At 32.4% G+C, this 21,625-nt stretch overlaps 1 protein-coding gene across 15 annotated transcripts in view; it reads right to left on the reverse strand.

Moving 5' to 3' along the window:
- Csnk1g3 (casein kinase 1 gamma 3) overlaps window positions 1-21,625 on the reverse strand; it is a 109,163-nt gene that overhangs the window by 15,248 nt on the left and 72,290 nt on the right. For 5 of the 15 annotated variants that reach the window (XM_078048310.1, XM_078048277.1, XM_078048289.1 and 2 more), the window contains 7 exons: window positions 20,865-20,950; window positions 20,653-20,737; window positions 18,615-18,763; window positions 17,116-17,211; window positions 7,214-7,309; window positions 676-782; window positions 138-161 (listed from right to left, as the gene is read on the reverse strand). In XM_078048310.1, coding sequence (XP_077904436.1) covers window positions 138-161; window positions 676-782; window positions 7,214-7,309; window positions 17,116-17,211; window positions 18,615-18,763; window positions 20,653-20,737; window positions 20,865-20,950 — 643 coding nt within the window. The remainder of the gene's footprint in view (window positions 1-137; window positions 162-675; window positions 783-7,213; window positions 7,310-17,115; window positions 17,212-18,614; window positions 18,764-20,652; window positions 20,738-20,864; window positions 20,951-21,625) is intronic. The other 10 variants (XM_078048311.1, XM_078048304.1, XM_078048296.1 and 7 more) reach the window with 10 other exon arrangements.

Genomic DNA, 21,625 nt, shown 5'->3' on the forward strand with positions numbered 1-21,625 from the left:
TATTTTCAAATAACTTTTACCAATTGTAGCTTCTAAGTTAAGAGGTTTGTTTAGGGGAAAAAAAAAAAAGCAGTGCTAAATCTTTGAAATTATAGTCAATGGAGCTATTTTCTGCCTGCCTATACTTGAAAACTCACCACATGTTCAACACTTTCTGGCAGCTATATACACACACACGGAAAAAAAAAAAAATACAAGGAGAGAGAGAGAAAGAGAGAGAGAGAAAGAGATCATCAGAAACAGCCCACACTGAAATGATCACATTATTTTCATGCTTAATTTTTCCAAGCAGCATTATAATAACTTATATTTTTAAAACCAATAGTAAAGCATGCAACATTCTAGAAAAAAACTGATTCTTATTCTTACGGGAAAAAAAATAATGATACAGGAATAAACTTTCATGCAACAATCCTAAATGTTAAAAACTACAAACTTATTATTACTTATATATAAGAATATGAGCACAATTCTTAAATAGCTACTTTTTATTATTAAAATATTTACTAGAATAAAACTATTTTAAATTTAGTGATTAAAATAATTAATCACACCACTTGTTTTGCATGCATTTATTCCTTGAAAGAAAAATTCTCTGAAATAATTTTATGTGACTATAAATCTCGAACATGCATAGTATAAGAAGTTATTAAAACAAGCAAAATGAATACATACTTGGTTTCATCCATCACTTCTACTTCTGTAGGGGCTGTGATGGGTGCATTTGAACGTCCTGCAGTAGGGTCATCTGTGTTTAACTCTCCATTTGTGGAACTTACAACCTGTTAAAAAAAAGAAAAAAATATATATATATATATCTCATACACACACACACACACACACACACACACACATATACATACACTAAGTAAAGATTAAAATACTTAAATTAGAAAGTTAATAGGAAGAGTACAAAACAATTAGTAGGAAGCTGTTCATAACAAATATAGTAATAAGTTTAGCATTTTACTGAAGATAAAGTCATACTACTTGCATTTTCAACTTACTTCCCTTATCTTAAAATTTCTGTCTTCTATCTTCCTCTTCCTGGGCTTGAAAGCTAACTGCTCCACTAATGTCTCAATCAATTCCCTCTTGTATACCCCTTCTCTTTGGTACATCACTACCTCATGAGTTACTTTCCTTGAAAATTTTCATATTGCCCTTCTGATGGGTTCACTACAATCTATAATCATGCTCAGGCCTCCATCACTTATTGCCCATTTAAAGAAATGGCAACTCTATTCATCTCCATAGTTGTTCAAGCCCCAAATATAGGACACCGTGATTCCTCTTTGAATTAACCCCCACATCTAATACATAAGTAGGTCCTGTTAAATCCTCCCCAAACATACCCCATACCTAATCAGATCTCCCCAGTTCTATTACTACTAGGCCCTATTATCAAGCCACCATGTTTTCTTTGTAAATAAGAGTAAAAGCCTATTAACTGGTCTTCTGGTTTTACTTGTCCTCCAAGTAAAATGTATTATCCACACAACAACCACAGTACTCCTTTTAAGATGTAAATCAACTGGATGTATTTCTTGCTTAAAATGCTCCAACTATTGGCTTCCCATTTCACTGAGAATAAAAATCTATATTCTTTCCTCTATAAAATCTATATTCTATATTCTTTTTTCTATAAAAATCTATATTCTATATCCTTTCCATTGGCAAAGTCCCTCATGACATGATACTTGCCTACTTTCTCTGATCTCACACCACTTTCCCTTCCTTTCAATGTTAAATACCTTTTTGTCACAATATCTTTGTGGTCAATAACTTTTAAAAGCAAATTAATTTATTTCCAAATATGAATCTTCTTCCCCACCTGGTGATAAGATTGAACCCAAGGCTTCATGCACTATAGGCAAGCACTCTACCACTGAGCTACATTTTCAACTATACTGCATAAAAATAATGAATTTATACAAATTGTTTATACTACTATCTTCCTAATTTCTATTTAATTTCATACAAGCATCATTACCAAGTGCACAGTAGAGGCTCAATATAATCTGTTAATTAACCAGATCTCAAATCCAACAAATGTATTAGAGATACTAAAACATTACATGTTTTACTTATGTACTCAGTTTTTTTCTAAAAGTTTTTTTTTTAAAGCACACTAAAAACTGACATAGTTCCAAAGAGTTTACTGGACTTGTTTAAAGCTACACATATATTATTTGAAACCAACTTTCTTACATATAGTCTTAAAAACTGTAGTTAAAGCTATAATTGATATTCATTATATCCCAAAAGATGACCACTGAGTATAGGAACAATTTAATGAACTTTCAACAAAAATAAACCAAACAAATTTTCAATTTAACTTTTACTTACAAAGGTATTAGAGTACAATTTTCTTTGAGCATTCAAATCTTAAATAACATTTATAATAACACTTAAAGATGTTACTTTAAATGTTATTATTAAAAGAATATCAAAATAAGTTAATAATACTGCTTTGCCCCAGTGATAACTGAAAATGAATTTCCTAAGCTAAACTAAAAGGAGATGAACTAAAAATTATTTACATATAAAAGCAGGTGACTACACAGGTCACTATACTCCTTCCATTATCTCTCTTACAATTTCAGCTCCCCAGAAATCTATGGCTAAAAAATGTGATTATAACAGTCACTCAATTTTGTTCCTCATTAGTAACTCTATTATTTTCAAAGATTTTATAGAGAAGGCTGAAACCCAATTTTAGAAATGTTTTAGAAAGGTCAGCATTCAGAATTCCTGTAATGTAGAACCAACTGAGATATGACAAATATTAGTCCTGACATTTCAACATGTATGTTTTCTCACAACTGCAAGATATATTTGTCCAATTATTTTTCTGTTATCATCATATGTATTTGTATTTCTGATGGTATACTGCAAAAATACCAGATTGCTTATTACAACAATTAATGTTATCCTGTATTTTTCTTAATAGTATCAAGTTGCACAATATTTATTCTGTATCATTTTTTATTCTACTCCTTTCTTCCCCCAAGAGCTCAAAATCCTATCATTCAAACTAAAGACTTTCAAACAAGAGATTCTAAAACTATGATGAGGTACACTATTTACTATGTAACATGATTTTTCAGTACAGTAGTGTCCTTAATACATGCCTTCTGCTCAGTTTCCCACCCTCCAAATTCATAGGATTAGATTTTCAAGCAGCACTGAGCTCAACGGCACTGTGCTACAGTGAAAGGCACAGTTACAATGGAATTAGAGACTGTCACTATCTATCACTAGTATATATTTAAAACTAATTTTAGAGATCTGATTTGTCAGGATATGTAGAAACATATTAAAAAGAGATAACTAAACTCTTCCTTTCCCCTCAGGCCCCATAACCAACTAAACTCCACCTTCTAATTATTTTTCAAGTGCTCTCATTCTCTTCATCTCCATCACCATTACACTTTTGATAGTTGTGGTTCAGACTTTTCTCCCTTCAATCGAGTCTCTAGCAAAAGCAGTCTTTAGAAAACATAATTGAAACAAATTAGCCCCTACCAATATTAGCCCCTACTCAATATCTTTAGAATAAAGTCCAAATTTAATTAGAGGACCTATTATATCCTTCATGATTTGCTTCCTGCCTACCTCTCTCATTTCTCAACATGTAGCAGAATGAATTCAATTACTCAATATGTCTCTATCCTCCATGACCTCCATGATGTGTTGTCTTCTCAGCCTGATTGGTACACGGTTCTCCTAAGCCCTTCTACCTTCTTCAGCTGATTAACTCCTGCAGATTCATTAGGTCTCAATTTACCTAGCTATCACTTTTTCTGGGAAATTTCGACCCACTAAATCTAGGTTAGGTGCTTTTCCCATTTATATTCCTAGCACTTGGTGCCATCTCTACATATTACACAGCCTACTTATTAGCCTCCTCTACTGACTAAAATTTCCATGGAGATAGGTACCATATCTTTGTATTCTTCCTTTCATGAAAGAGCCTAGAGCAATACCTAGCACCTAGTAATCATTTATAGAGATCTTTTGTGAATAAGGATTTTAAAAAAACTGAATGTGATAAGTCTGTTTCTCAGCCATATTCATTACCAATGATTCTAAGGGGGAACACAGGTGGAATAGTCAATCGATTTTGTTTTGTTTTCCAAAACACACACAGACCAAGAATAGATTCAAAATAAAATCTTCATATATTTGACCATGATTCTTTAGTCTCTGTAGTAGGTACATTTCATAGTTATAGTTGTGAATTAATATGATTGCACTAAGAAAACAGAATTACAAAAAAAAAAAATTCCATTTGACCATGCTCTTTTGACTGTGCCTCTATATACTTTACTTCCCAGAGATGCATAAAAATACTAGTCAAGTTTCTTACACTTTGTAAAAACAATAGATTCTACTCATCTACTACTAATTCCCAGTCTCCATGCTAAATACTTTTTAAAACTATATTTCACCAATAAAACCATGAGATAGATGTAAATGTACTATTAACATCCTCTTTTTACTGATAAATAATTTGAGACACAAAATTTGAACCCAATCTGACTCCAGTCACTGTGCTTATAAGCACAATGTCATCAATCTGGCAACTTGCATGCCTGGTCTGTTATATAATTCTGGAAAGGCAGGGATTTCAAGTTTAGACTCTGCTCCTCAGTTTCTATTAAAACACATCTGAAATAACAAATATCTGCAGAACTTTCTGTAGGTCAAAAACTGTGAGAGATTTCACCCTCCATGTTAACACTAAACAGCCGGGAATACTTTAAAGTGCTGCATTGACAATGATCAGTTCTATGGAATAAAGTGCAGTGGTCAGAGAAGAAAGTCACAGATTCAGAATGGCTTATTTCATTTCATGCTGTTCCTGCTTCTGAGTATCTTGAATCTGCATCACATTTCATTACCAAGTAGCCACCTATTTTTTTTATTGAAATGTCTTTTTTGACAAACAATAAAATATGCCTTTAATATTTATTGAGAACACTTTCTTAAATGTCATATAAGGCCATTGTATTTCTAGAAAAGTCAATCCCTGAATCTTGGTTCAACAGGTAATTTAATGACCATGAAGAATCTCAAAGCGAATTTCTTCCATACTTTTTTACTAGCAAAAAGTTTTCGGGTGCTGGGAAGTGAAGCTTGGTGATGGAGTGTTTGCCTAGCATGTGCAAAGCCTTGGATTTGATTCCCAGCACAGAAAAAAATCTTTATCTCTTCTCTTTAGTAGACAACAAGAGTGGAAAAACACATTGTTTCCCTTTCTGCCTTCATCCATGATCAACAATAATATTCAATATTAGTTTAGATTTTAGAAACTTTTTATTTTTATTTATCCTCTTATTATTAGTTTTAATTTATAATTTTACTAGCCCAAGTATCATAACATTCCAAATAATTCTAAAAATATGAAGGATATAAATTAAAAAATGAATTCAGTATTTTTGCATTGGGATATATGCAGGTATTATGCTACTTAGGGTGTTAGTAAATTTTTATTAACTTCTTTAATGTCTATTATATAAGGTCAGTATAATAATATAAAATATATTCATGAAGTCAATAAAAATAGTACATAATTTCTTGTTTTATTTATATGTTTTATGTATTACTATAATTCTAATAAGTAAATTAATCAGTTATTGAATATTAGGATGAGGTCAGATGGAGTCTCTATAAGCAGACAAGTTTTAGAGAGAAATGAGTAGAAACAAGAAAAGTACATTGGAAAAAAAAACATGAAGTATGAGCCATAATCAAATTCATTCACCCTTAGATAGTCCAAATGGATACAATGAGCCATCTTTGGGAATCATATAGGAGTAAGAAGAAGCTAAGAAAATAAATTTGCAATAACAGTACAAAAACAGCAGAAAAGATTTCTAACAGTGCCTTAATTATTGCAGATTTTCCTGAACAATGACTAAAACACTTGCTATAATACATACACATGAACTTAGAAATGTGCAAACATATATAGAGACTTACTGGATGCAGTTTTTGTATGTAAATTAAATATAATTTGTTCAATTAGCTTTTCCAATGATATGAATTGAGGATGTTAAAAAGTTTTACAATTCAGGCTTGCTTATCTCTGAGTTTTTCACTCTAGACTTTTTTAGAAGTATTCAAATACTTCTATGCAATATTGAAAATTCTACACACTACAAAATTCTATAAAAATAGTTGGTTACATTATTTAAATGACCTTTAAAATTAGCTCTAAAACATGAGTGCTTATAAAATTTAATCATCAAATTATTTTTAGAATTTAAGTAAAGAATAAAATTTGGAGTATAAATTCAACTGATTAAATACATATTAAGAAAAATACGAAATTGATAAACTATAAAGGAAAATTATTCAAGTAGAAATATATCAATAAAAAATAAAAATAGACTCTAAAATGAAATGGACTGAGATAACAAGTGTTGTTTAAATATTCTTTAAGCCAGCATTTAGAATACCTTAAAACAACATTTTAAAAGACATATGTGACTCCATTGTCTTTTCCTATTTCTACAATGCACATAAATAATTAAAAATTTAGAGGTCATGGGAGGGCAGACTATAGTCGCTGTCCTTAAGTGTATAAAAAAGGGAGAAAAGGAATAAATCATAAATAAAGAACTGCTTTAAATTTGTGTAAAAATCTACACAATTTACTGAGGGTAATAATTATCATGAAAAATTTTTTATCTAAATACAAACAAACTATCCCATTATAAAAATCAGGATCATATTTATTTGACTAGTTAATCACCAAGTATATTCTGATACAAGAATTTTTAAGAGTTCGATATCTAAAAATTAAGTTTGAAGGAGGCAAAATCAATGAATGGGAAAGATATTAAAGTGTTCTATTACTTAAAACATTAAGAATTAGCTAATTATTGAAAAATCAAGTTTAACACATATTTCAAGTAATATAGTTCATTTTTCTAATCTGTTATGAGTATGTCTTAAATATTATTGCATGTATTTGCAAAAAATGAATAAAGGCAAAAATCTTAGTATCCCTGGTGGTCTTCCACACTATGTTAATTTGCTGTTGTTTCTATTCTTTTTGTTAAATAACAAAGGAAAAGAATTATTAATAGAATTCAGCAACAAGCTTCCCATTAGGATATGAAATCATGCCACGAGTTCCAAAAAAAAAGGGTTAGTTGTATAAATTTGGGGAATAATCACTCATGCAAAAATCAGAAAATACCTGTACCGAGCCACCATGTCTGTCTGCTGCAAGGTGAGCTCTCAAATGGTGGGGATTTGCCTGCTGGGAGTCCCAAGCTGCCCTGTGGTCTGCCGACTGCCATTTATTTAATGCATGTGGCATGCATGGAAGAAGAAAAACCCAATATGTTAAACATCTCATCCTCATAATATATAAAGCAAATGCACAAAAGGAAATTCAAAATACTATTTTGAATCAGGTGCAGTTACCTTTGCACATGGAATGTGGAGAGATTTTTGCTAAATTGTGTAATGATCAATAAAATAAAATAAAACCATAACATTTTAGCAGTAAGAGGACTTTGGGGTCAAAGACTCTATCCTCTAGCTTTATAAATAAATTTTAATAACCAAGGAAGTAAAAACGGCATGCCCAAGAAAGCATTCCAAATAAATTAGAAGTACAACAAAAGGCCATCCAGTATACTTTCTTAGAGTAGAAGTCCACATTGGTTTTCTCATGAGCAGTTATTTTTAATAATGTAAAAAATAGTTCTTAAAATATAAAAAATAGTTCTTTAATTAAGGTCCTGGAAAATTTTTTCCTCTTGCTTAGTAGTCTATTTCTGATTGTATGAATGATAAGTAAAAACAGAAAAGTTACTTTAAAAATGAGGATAACTATATAAAATGCTATGGGAATATAATAAAATGCTTTTTTTAAAAAAATGACAAATCTACATATATGAATCCTCTTGCTTTTTTTCATCTTATTTTTTTTAATCTGGTTCACATCAAAGAGCCTACTTCTATGAAACAGGCCAAAAGTTCTCAACGTTTTTAGATCCCCTTGCAAATCTATATGCCAATAACCACTGTCTAGTAACAACCTGCTAGTAGAATTAAAAGTAATTTTTTTTAATAGGAGTCAATATTTTTATTTCAGGAAAATGTATACAGCCCTGGAATAAGGAGGGACAAGAATACAATATTTTAGTCCTTACATATTTGGTTCTGCATTAGTTACTTTGTATGTGCCATCATATTTTGAGATGGATAATATCATCTCCATTTTACAGATGAAGATATTAAACACTGAACATTTTGAAGGTCACAAAACTAACAAGGAGTACATCAGGGATGGCAACTCAGTGCCTATTGCTTTTTCAAAAAATCTACCTAGCTTCTCACCACAAGTACATATGTTCTAAAGTCTTCAGTGCACTTTTCTTTTTCACCCAAAGTTAGGAGAACCTTCCTACAAAGTACGAAGTATAACATACTAGAAGAAAGAAGCCCAAGCAAGAGTGACCAAAGCAACCATTGGGGTAGAGATGTTAAATTCAAGTAGAATAAATAAATGCGCCGGCACTCAACTTCCTAAATTAAATTATATAGTACAAAATTACTCCATGGCATTAAGTATGTCATCAAAACGATTTATGATGATTCTAAAATGTCCTTTTATTAAACCCTCTAAATTCATAACCAAAATTAAACAGGTTCTAATTTTATTTTGAAACAAATTAAATGAAGTCAAATCTAAACAATACGAAAAAATGAAAATGATACTACAAATTTAGACAAATATCTAGGGTAACAGGCAAAATTACAGGGTCATAGAATTCTCTAAAAATGTAATAAAAAGTTATACACCCTTTACTCAGAATAAACAACTACACATACCTAACACTTTATATACAATTGTAAAATCCTAAAGATTTACTAAAAATTCCATATGCATAATCTGCATTTTATATATACATATATAACCTCCCTACATGTAATGCAATGAGGACTGCACATATATAGTTGCCACCTTCAGTGAGCTTATAATCTAACAAATAAGCCATGTCTGAAATATGTAGAAACAGTATAAAATATTTAAATTATAATTTAATTCAATAGTAAACAAAGAGTTTCACTTATTATAATACCAAATAATTCAAGGGGAGATATTTAGAGAATAATTAATTATTGAAAGTCTTCCAACTACACTCAAGAAACTGTAGTTCAGAAAACATAAACTCTAAGTCTCAACTTCTGAGCCATTTCTATTATGATTTTTAATAAAAGTTACTGTCCTTTAATTTTCATCTCATTTTAACCCTCACTTGAACTTGATGAGATAAAAGATGTAAAAGTAAAAAAAAATACAACACACTATCTTTCTCTAAAAAGGTCTGTAAGTTTCTAAATCCTCTTTTACTCAAAGTGAGAGCAAAACTTTTAAACAAAGATAGCTTTCATATACCTTCCATTTACAAAAAAATGAAAAACATTGCTCAAAAATTTCAACGGCTTTCCATTTCCTTAACCAACAAATGTAAATTCCTCATTCTAAATCAATACTCCATGCCTTTGTCAAACTTATTCTCTGATGCAAACTGGACTCTTTTGGGGCTGGGGTTATAGCTCAGTGGTACAGTGCTTATTTAGTACATGTGAGGCACTGGGTTCAATCCTCATCACCTCATAAAAATAAAGATATTGTGTGCATCTATAACTAAAAATATAAAATAAAATAAAAAAAACTTGACGGGGCTGGGGCTGAGTGGCAGAGTGCTTGCCTGGCACATGTGGGGAACTGGGTTTGATCTTTAGCACCACATACAAGAACAAGCAAATAAAAAGGCATGCTGTCCATCTACAACTACAAAAAAAAAAAAAAAAAAAGATTAAAAACTGGACTGTTTGCTATTCTTCAAATTCTATAATTCTATATTTTTAAATTTCTGTTTTTTTAACTGTTAACTCACCTCAAAAGGCCTTTATTCTATTCCATTATTTGCCTTTAACAATCCCATTCATTTTCAGGTCCATCTCAAAAGCCACCCTTTCCATAAAAATTTTTACATGATCCCCACATATACACATACCCCTCCATGGAACTTTATTAATAGGTTTCACACAATATAGCTTATTCCTCTTTCAAATGAAGTTATTTGTGCATTTATTACAATAATCATGATAACAGTAATACCAGTCACAAAAGTTGAGATTTACTAAAAGCATATAATAGGAATTAACATTCATTATTTCCATTTTATAGAGGAGGCTTTGAGAGATTTTACCAGGATCAAGTCACATTTTGGTCTGTTATCAGAGACTGAATGAGCTCGTAACTAAATACTGCTCTAAGGGTCACTTGTTACATCATTTTCAAAGTTTTAAATTTTTTTCATATTTGTATTGGTGTATTATAATACATCATTTCTTAGAGACTAAACTGTCTTCTTTACCTCTGCATTTCTGAAGAAATAAGGAGGCCCAAACCAGCCAGCATGGCATCCTGGTTCACAGCAGGCCCAAGTCCCACCCTTCCATCTGTGGGGCAGATACTCACCAGAGCCTATCCTCCAGCACAGGACCACCTCTTCCTACCAGCAGACTACCACGAGAGCCCAGGACCAGCCCAGAGCACCCACATTAGTCCACTCAGGACCCAGGCTCACAGTAAGCCTGGTCCACTCCTCCACCCATGAGACAGCCAGCCACTGAAGCCCATCCTCTGCCACACGTCTATCCCTTCCGACCAGTAGATTACGTGGAACGTCAAGCCCAGCATCCCAGATCCACCCACCTGTGTGGGGTCCAGGCTCACAGTAGGCCTGGGTCCACCCCTCCATTGGCAGGCACCCTCTGGAGCCCAGTCTCCAGCACAGGACCACCTCTTCCAACCAGGAGACTACCCCAGGAGCCCAGGCCTGGCCCAGATCTGTCCACAACAGCTTGTGCAGGATCCAGGTCCAGGGTAGGTCCGAGTTCACCCTTCACCCACCTTGGAGCCTAAGCCTAACCCACTTCCATCTTAGGATACTACAGTCACCGCCATAGCCTTCCCCATGCAGTAGCCCATAACTTTTTGACAACAGACAGGGCCTAAAAACAGCTGTATCTCAGAGCAGGCATCCCAAAGGGAGTGTGAGGCCCACCCTTTCAGCTCCATCTCTATAAGACATTGCTTCCATCTTGGGGCACCTTAACTATTATCTCGAGTTACCTCGGCTATTGCCACCACCACCTTTAGATGCATATATTGAGGGACACCAGCAGGGTCTAGAAGCCCAATATCAAGGTGAGGTACAGACAATCTGCACAGGTACTACAAGAATATAGGGAAGAAACTGTAATATCTCAAATCCACACTGCAAGAAAGGAAGACACATAGATAACATGAAAAAACAGGGGAGAAAAGTGCCCCAAACAAATTAGACACTATAATAACAGAACCCATGGACAGCGAAGTTGATGAAATACCACAAGGAATTCAGAAGGTTCATAATTAAAATGATCAGTGAATTAAAGAATGATCACTCCAACATAGAGATAAGAGAGCAAATACAGGTAGCAAAAGATTACTTCAAGAGAGAGACAGAGACTCAGGGGGAAAAAAACAGTCAGAAATCCTTGAAATGAAGGATACAATGAATCAAATAAAAAACTCAATAGAAAGCACAACCAACAGATTAGATCACTTGGAAGAAAGAAAGTCAGATAATGAAGACAAAGTATATAATATGAAAAATAAAGTTGATCACACAGTGAAGATAGTAAGAAACCATAAACAGAACATCCAAGAATGATGGGACAGCATCAAAAACCCAAATCTAAGAGTTATTGGGATAGAGGAAGGCACAGAGTTTCAAACCAAAGGAATGTACAATCTCTTCAATGAGATAATATCAGAAAATTTCCCAAGCATGAAGAACGAATTGGAAAACCAAATACTAGAGGCTTATAAGACACCAAATGTACAAAATTACAACATATCTAAACCAAGGCACATTATAATGAAAATGCCTAGCATACAGCATAAGGAGAGAATCTTAAAAGACGCAAAAGAGAAGAATCAGATCACATATAGGGGAAGATCAATTTGTATCTCAGCAGATTTTTCAACCTAGACCCCCAAAGCCAGGAGATTGTGGAACAACATATATCAAGCTCTCTGAAAGAAAATGGATGCCAACCAAGAATCTTATATCCAGCAAAACTAAGCTTTAGATTTGATGAAGAAATAAAAACCTTCCATGATAAACAAAAGTTAGAAGAATTTACAATTAGAAAGCTGGAACTACAGAACATCCTCAGTAAAATATTCCAAGAAGAGGAAATGAAAAACAACAATGAAAATCAGTAGAGGGAGGGATTACACTAAAGAAAATCTAACCAGAGGAGAAACGAAGTCACATTAAATAAGAAAAATAAATAAAAATGGCTGGGAATACAAATCATGTCTCAATAAGAACCCTGAATGTTAATGTCCTAAACTCACCAATCAAAAGACATAGACTAGCAGATTGAATTAAAAAAAAAAAAAAAGATGCTACCTCCAAGAGACTCATAGAAAAAGACATTCACAGACTGAAGGTGAAGAGTTGAGTAAAATCATACCACTCAACACAGACTGCAGAAGGAAGCAGGGCTTTTCATCCTCATATTAAATAAAGCCGACTTCAAACTAAAATCAATCAAAAAGGATAAAGAAGGACACTATATACTGCTCCAAGGAACCATACACCAACAAGACTTAACAATTATAAATATATATACCCAAAACAATAAAGCATCTATGTTCATCAAACAAACTCTTCTCAAGTTCAAGAGTCAAATAGACCACAACACAATAATTTTGGGTGATTTTAACACACCTCTTTCATCACTAGATAAATCTTCCAAACAAAAGCTGAACAAAATAACTACAGAACTCAATAATTAACAATCAATAACTTAGATTTAACTGACATATATAGTCTATTTCATCCTTCAACGAGAGAATACACTTTCTTCTCAGTAGCACATGGATCCTTCTCTAAAATAGACCATATAATATGCCGCAAAGCAACTCTTAGCAAACATAAAAAAGTAGAGATACTACCCTGCATTCTATCAGACTATAATGGAATAAAATTAGAAATCAATGATAAAATAAGAAATCCACTCCAACACCTGAACTCTAAGTAATATGCTACTGAATGAACAATGGGTTACAGAAGACATCAAGAAGGAGATTAAAAAAATTTTAGAGGTGAATGAGAACACAGATACAACATATCGAAATCTCTGGGACACTATGAAAAGCAGTTCTAAGAGGAAAGTTCATTGCATGGAGTTCATTCCTTAAAAGAAGAAAAAAATCAAAAAAATGACTTAACATTACATCTCAAAGCCCTAGAAAAATAACAACAAATCAACACCAAAAGCAGCAGAAAACAGGAAATAATTAAAATCAGAGATGAAATTGAAACAAAAGAAACAACTGAAAAAAATTGACAGAACACAAAGTTGGTTCTTTGAAAAAATAAATAAAATTGACAGACCCTTAGCCATGCTAAAAATGGGGAGAGATAAAACTCAAATCACTAACATACATGATGAAAAAGGAAATATCACAGCAATACAGAAGATAACTATAGAAATACAGAAGATAACTAGAAATTATTTTGAAAACTTTTACTCCAATAAAATAGAAAATGTCAAAGGCATCAACAAATTTTCTAGAGTCATATAATTTGCTCAAATTGAATCAGGATGATACACACAAGTTAAACAGATCAATTTCAAGTAACGAAATAGCAGATGCCATCAAAAGTCTACCAACCAAGTAAAGTCCAGGACCAGACAGATACACAGCCGAATTCTACAAGAGCTTTAAAGAAAAACTAATACCAATACTCTCCAATTTATTTCAGGAAATAGAAAAAGAGGCAGCATTTCTAAACTCATTCTATGAGGCCAATATCACTCTATTCCAAAACCAGGCAAAGACACATCAAAAAAAAAAAGAAAAGAAAAGAAAACTTCAGACCAATATCTCTAATGAACATAGATAAAAAATTCTCAAATTCTGGCAAATCGTATACAAAAACATATCAAAAAGATTGAGCACTAGGATCAAGTGGGATTCATCCCAGAGATGCAAGGTTGGTTCAACATATGGAAATCAGTAAATGTAATTCATCATATCAACAGACTTAAAGATAAGAATCATATGATAATCCCAATAGATGCAGAAAAAGCACTTGACAAAATACAGCACCCCTTTATGTTCAAAACACTAGAAAAACTAGGGATAACAGAAACATATCTCAACATCATAAAGGATATCTATGCTAAGCCCCACGCCAACATCATGGCCTGGTTGATGTTGGCAGTCCCTCTAAAAACTAGAACAAGATAGGGATGCCCTCTATCACCACTTCTATTTAACATAGTTCTTGAAACACTGGCCAGAGGAATTAGACAGACAAAAGAAAAAGGGATACACACAGGAAAAAAACTCAAATTAGCACTATTTGCTGATGATGTGATTCTATACCTAGAAGACCCTAAAAGTTCCACCAGAAAACTTCTAGAACTAGTAAATGAATTCAGCAAAGTACCAGGATATAAAATCAACACCCAGGGCTGAGGATGTGGTTCAAGCGGTAGCGCGCTCGCCTGGCATGCGTGCGGCCTGGGTTCGATCCTCAGCACCACATATAAACAAAGATGTTGTGTCCGCCGAAAACTAAAAAATAAATATTAAAAAAAAAATCTCAAAAAAAAAAAAATCAACACCCATAAATCAAAGGCATTTCTGTATATCAGTGACAAATCCTCAGAAAGGGAAACAAGAAAAACTACTCCATTTACAATAGCCTCAAAAAAAAAAAAAAAATACTTGGGAATCAACTTAATGAAAGAGGTGAAAGATCTATATAATAAATATTACAGAACCCTAAAGAGTCAAAGAAGACCTCAGAAGATGAAAAGATCTACCTTGCTCTTGGATAGGCAGAATTAATATTATCAAATGACCATACTTCCAAAAGCACTACACAGATTTAATACAATTCTATCAAAATCAATGACATTCTTCATAGAAATGGAAAAAGCAATCATGAAATTCATCTGAAAAAACAAGATATCCAGAATAGCTAAAGCAATCCTTAGCAGGAAGAGTGAAGCACGTGGCATCACTATACCAGACCTATATTACAGAGCAATAGTAACAAAAACAGCATGGTATTGGCACCAAAACAGACTGGTAGACCAATGGTACAGAATAGAGGACACAGAGACTAACCCACAAAATTACAATTATCTTATATTAGACTAAGGTGCCAAAAACATGCATTGGAAAAAAGATAGTCTCTTCAACAAATAGTGCTGGGAAAACTGAACAAAATGAAATTAAACCCATATCTCTCTCCAGGCACAAAACTCAACTCAAAATAGATCAAGGACTTAGGAATAAAACCAGAGACCCTGTGTCTAATAGGATAAAAAGCAGGCCCTAATCTCCATCATGGGGGATTAGGCCCCAACTTCCTTAATAAGACTCCTTTGGCATAAGAATTAAAATCAAGAATCAATAAATGGGATGGGGCTGGGGTTGTGGCTCAGCAGTAGAGTGCTCGCCTGGCATGCATGATGCACTGGGTTTGATCCTCAGCACCACATAAAAATTTAAAAAAATAAATAAAGATATTGTGTCCATCTGAAATTTAAAAATAAATATTAAACAATAAATAAATAAATGGGATGGACTCAAACTAAAAAGTTTCTTCTCAGCAAAAGAAACAATCTGGGAGGTAAAGAGAGAGCTTACATCTTGGGAGCCAATCTCTACCCCTCACACATCAGATAAATAGAGACTAATCTCTAGAGTATATAAAGAACTCAAAAAGTTAAACACCAAAAAAACAAATAACCCAATCAACAACGGGCCAAGGACCTGAACAGACACTTCTCAGAAGAGGATATACAATCAATCAACAAATATATGAAAAAATGTTCATCATCACTAGCAATTAGAGAAATGCAAATCAAAACCACTCTAAGATTTCATCTTATTTCATTCAGAACGGCAACTATTATGAAGACAAACAACAATAAATGTTGGTGAGGATGTGGGGGAAAAGGTATACTCATATACTGCTAGTGGGACTGCAAATTGGGACAGCCAATATGGAAAGCAGTATGGAGATTTCTTGGAAAATTGGGAATGCAACCACCATTTAACCCAGCTATCCCTCTCCTCGGTCTATACCCAAAGGACTTAAAAACAGCATACGACAGGGACACAGCCACATCAATGTTTATAGCAACACAATTCACAATAGCTAAACTGTGGAACCAACCTAGATGCCCTTCAATAAATGAATGGATTAAAAAATGTGGCATACATACAACAATGGAATATTACTCAGTAACAAAAGAGAATAAAACCATGGCATTTGCAGGTAAATGGATGGAGTTAGAGAAGATACTGCTAAGTGAAGTTAGCCAATCCCAAAAAACCAAATACCAAATGTTTTCTCTGATATAAGCAGGCTGATTCATAGTGGGGTAGGGAGATGGAGCATGGGAGGAATAGACAAACTCTAGATAGGGCAGAGGGGTTGCAGGGGAAGGGATTGGGCATGAGGTTAGAAATGATGGTGGAATGTGATGATCATTATTATCCAAAGTACATGTATGAAGACACAAATTGGTGGGAATATACTTTGTATATAACCAGAGATATGAAAAATTGTGCTGTGTATGTGTAATAAGAATTGTAATGCATTCCACTGTCATATATAAATTTAAAAAATTAATTTAAAAAAATAAGGAAAAAATGCTTTAAACAGCAGAAACTCAGTGAATAATTTATTGAACTAAACTACAGTTAGAAAGATCAAATGGTATTATAATCCATTCCCATAAGATATCAAAAATTTCTATACTAATAGAGTATCAAATATGGCTCAAAACTATATTAAATTTATACCATTAATCAGGAATTTACAATTAAGAATTTTAATATTATTATTAAATTAATACTGAAAACTAGGAGAAATAATTTATCAACCTTCAATGTTTATATGTATAACATTTTATCTATTGGACAAAAAGTATGCATTTCAATGTTGAAACAAATTAAGATAAGTATAACTAAAAAGGGCATCAAACCTGATTTTTGGATTGTTGCATCTTATCTCTGTGTTGATGTGCTTCTCTGTTTGATGATAGAGCAGGATCTTGCTGAACTGCTCCCACTGGAGTAGGCTACAACAATAATAACAAATGGTATTGATATAGACTACTTTAGAAATCTCTTTTAAAATCGTTTCTTTAGCCACTTAAAAGGATCAAAAAAAAAAAATAAAAGGGAACATAAGTACTATTTAAAATTTTTTTTAAATATTTAAATGCAGAGCTGGGGTTGTGGCTCAGTGGTAAAGCACTTGCCAAGCATGTGTGAAGCACTGAGTTCAATCCTCAGTGCCACACAAAAATAAATAAAATATAGGTATTCATGTTCTTCTACAACTAAAAAAAATAAAATAAATGCTTCTTAAAATATTAATTTTGGGGGGCTGGGGATATGGCTCAAGTAGTAGCGTGCTCGTCTGGCATGTGTGAGGCACTGGGTTCGATCCTCAGCATCACATAAAAATAAAATAAAGATACTGTGTCCACCTAAAATATAAAAAATAAATATTTTAAAAATATTAATTTATATATAATATATTGCACTAAATATAAATATATTTTATATTAAAATATTAATTTTTATATCCACAAAAGATCTTCAAGGGGTTGAGGTTGTAGCTCAGTTGCTTGCATGTAGCTCAGAGTGCTTGCCTAGCATGTGTAAGGCACTGGTTCAATCCTCAGTATCACATAAAAATAAATAAATAAAATAAAGGTATTCTGTTTATCTACAACTAAATAAACATATCTTTTTTTAAAAAGTACTTATAATGATGTCATAACTTTTAGGTTAGTTTTTTAACAAAAATGAAAATTTATTTTAATGCATAAACAGAATAAATTATTTTAATAAAATTAAAGGAATAATTTTTTTAAATAAAACTAACAAAATCACTTATTTTCAATGTTTGAAATTTTTCAAAAGCCCTCAAATTTCAATGTATTACACAGTAAGCTAATCATGAAAATATATTATACAAAAAAGTATATCTGAATCTGGGGCAGTGACACACGCCTATAATTCCACCAACTCAGGAGGCTAAGGCAGGAGGATCACAAATTTGAGGCCAGCCTTGGCATGTTCAAAGCCTGCCTGAGCAGCTAAGCCAGACGCTGACTCAAAAAATTAAAAAGGCTTGGGATATATAGCTCAGTGGTAAAGTACCTCTGGATTCAATCCCTGGTACTGTTAAAAAAAAAAACACACAAAAAACCAGACTTGATATTAAGAACCAAATCAGGATGAAAAGTCAAAAATAATTCATTGCTCGAAAAAGCAGGTAGTCCAAACATAGGACTTTCACAAAATGTAAGGAATAACATAATGTCACCTAAGAAATGTCCCAAAATGGGAAACAAAATGAATCCTCTTTAAAAATTACTTTTTCTGAACTCTTCTAAACTGAAGGATCCCGTACTGCTGTTAAAAAGAAAATAAATACTATAAATAATGTTTTACTATATACCATACTCACCAACTGTTTACCAATCCAGTCATATTCATAATCAAACATATATCCTTTTCGATCAAATAAGTCAGTAAAAAGCTTTCTTAGGTAGTCATAATCTGGCTTTTCAAAAAAATCTAACCTTCTTACATAACGAAGATATGTTGCCATTTCTTCTAGAAAAGAAAAAAACATTCTGACTACATTTTTATAAAACATTCAACAATAAGATTCTTTTAAATGTCTAAAAGCACACTGTATTGTAAAAACATGAAAAAATGTAGCAAATTATATTTCAATTTAAAATTTTCTGAGTTTGATGACAACAAAATAAAAAAGAGAGAAGAAGAAAGGAAATAAGGACAAAAGATAAGTGAGAAGTTTAACCACTATTTTTGCTTCATTTTATTAGCAAAGATAAATGTTCTACTTTATAATATTTTTAATAGAAATCTTGAGCCATAGATGCTAAATTAGCAGCTTAATAATGCATAATTACTTAATCTTTATATAGCATCATACTTAGCATCAATTTAAACATTTATTTTAAACATTGGTGGGAACTTACTTATATGAAAGCATTTGCACCAGATTGCTGGATTTCCTTTAGAATCAGTAACATACACAAATTGACCAATAGGGGATTCAAATTCCTAACCTTGGCTATGAGTGGTATTTTAACCAACTGAGCTAAAAAGGCTAAAAAACCACCTCAAATATAAAACACAAGAGCAGAGTATAAGTCTTCACTTAATTTCTGGTCAGATGAGCACTATTATTCAATTATATACAAATCTCAGCATGTCAATATAAATCCCAAATGTATTAGGTACACATTTTTTTAAAGGTCATATTTTCCAGGAGGAAAAGAAGTGAGAAGGAAGACATACAAAGCAACAGGCAAAATAGTGAGTAAATAGTAAAAATTAGTATCACCCCTCAAGAGTACAGAAAATGACTATAGAGACGATGGGATATCAATTTTCTCCTACCTCTGACATGGAGACCTAGTTGCTTTTCTGCTACAATTCACAGGCAGTCAGTAAAAGAATGCTACACATCCCAGCCCAACAGGCAACAATAGTGGTGCCAGGTGACCTTCATCACACAGTGACTCTCACTATTCCACTTTCTGGCTAATCACTTAGCTAAATTACTTAATTGCCTCCATTTTCCATTCTGAATTTTATAAAGACAGTCAGCCAATCTGCCTACACCTAAATTGCACCAACCAATGTTTACTTAATTTTCCATTTCTATAGGTTACAGCAAGAAAGAAAAAACATAATTGAAGTTTGCTGACAATGAATAATAAGCATGCTTTTAAAAAGGCTCAAATTATATTGAAATTATCACCACAATAATAATCCCAGCATTGTAGGGGAGAACCAGTTAATATTGGAGTGAGACAGGAACTCAGTTCTTGTATCTTCAAATTCAGTTCTTTTCACTTAATATTGCTGCACAAATCACAGTAGGTATTTCAGTACATTATTAATAAATTATTCTTATTTCTCAACTGATTTAGAAACTTTAAATTTTTGTTAGTTTAATTAGAGTTGCCATAAATCTACCAGGAAAAACAGTACTTGCATAAATGTATACAGCTCTCCAATATAAAATTAGCCTAAAGCTAGTAAAGTCAGTAAGATTTTACTGTACTTTGAAAACTAAATCAAGTACTACTTTGAAACTAAAATTTTGAACCTGACACTGAGAAGTATGCGACTAACACTGTACACTAAAACTTTACACTTAAAACTTTAGCATTGCTTAGCAAGTATTTTTAACTTAATAAAAGTATGCCACTAAAAAATACTACTTCAGCTGGTATTCGTTAATATTATTAATCAAGGAAATTTTCTTCTGTTAATATCATCTTGCAAAAGCAAATACACAAACTGTCCCTGTGGCCCATGCATCAATTGTTGACAACTTTTAAATCACAAATTGCTCACCTTTTTCAAGGCATGAAAAAAATTTATCTATAAACTTTAGCAGCCAAAATGAATCACTTATGGTTTTCTGTGTAGAAACACATTTATCAATTAGCATTATTTATTACCTGGAAAATTTTCACATAACACTTCTATTGGTGTAGCTCGTTTTGTATCTCCAATTTTCTGATATCTCTCTTTTAATGTGTCAGCCTAAAATGGAAAAAAAATCTTAAGAATGTTGTAATTTTCAAATTATTAGGTTAGAAAAACAGGACTTAATATATATATATATATTAATATTTTATAAAATTCAATAAGGAAATATAAAAACAATTACCTTTAAGCCTTGCCAAGGAAGACTGCCTCTCAGAAAATACATGAACATATGACCTAAAGCTTCTAAATCATCTCTTCTACTTTGTTCTAAAATAGAAGAGAAACATAAATTTCACTTTTCTCTATTAGTTAAGGATGCAAGAATGAAGAACTGATTTTTTTAAATATGTGTAAACTCATTTCCAAAAGTTCAATATATAAATACAAAATACAGATCTAGTACCATGTCTAAGAGGCTTTTACATAAATATTATTGTGTAATTTTTAAATATGCCATTATAACTTGTTAAACGCTATTGTAGATTTTTTTAGCTGCTTAGGTATGTATTCATGAAAATACAAGCCAAGAGAAAAGGGGTTCCATGGCCAAAGAGAGTCATGTTAAAGATTTCAAATGTGACATATTAAAGGTTCTTTAACTTTATTAAATTTATTTTACCCTCCATTTCCTAAACTTGCATGAGTTCAAAATTTCCATCCCAATACTCCCCATTATTAAACACAATTAGTATTATGTGTAATATATTTGAGAAAACAATTGTGTTTGACCAACATTAACAACTCTTCCACTACAACCAAAACAATACTAGTAGAACAAACTGTCATATTCAAATGGTTGTTTTTGTTTCAGTAACAAAATGTTGGATAGCACAGAGCTGAATGATAATCACAGACTGACTTAGATACTTATAGATATTTATTGATGACATTTCAATGTTTTGTCCCTAAAGTTAAATATTAAAGATTTCTTAATGTTTTAAG

Source organism: Ictidomys tridecemlineatus, chromosome 1 (genome assembly GCF_052094955.1).
Source record: "Ictidomys tridecemlineatus isolate mIctTri1 chromosome 1, mIctTri1.hap1, whole genome shotgun sequence".
Lineage (NCBI taxonomy): Eukaryota > Metazoa > Chordata > Mammalia > Rodentia > Sciuridae > Ictidomys > Ictidomys tridecemlineatus.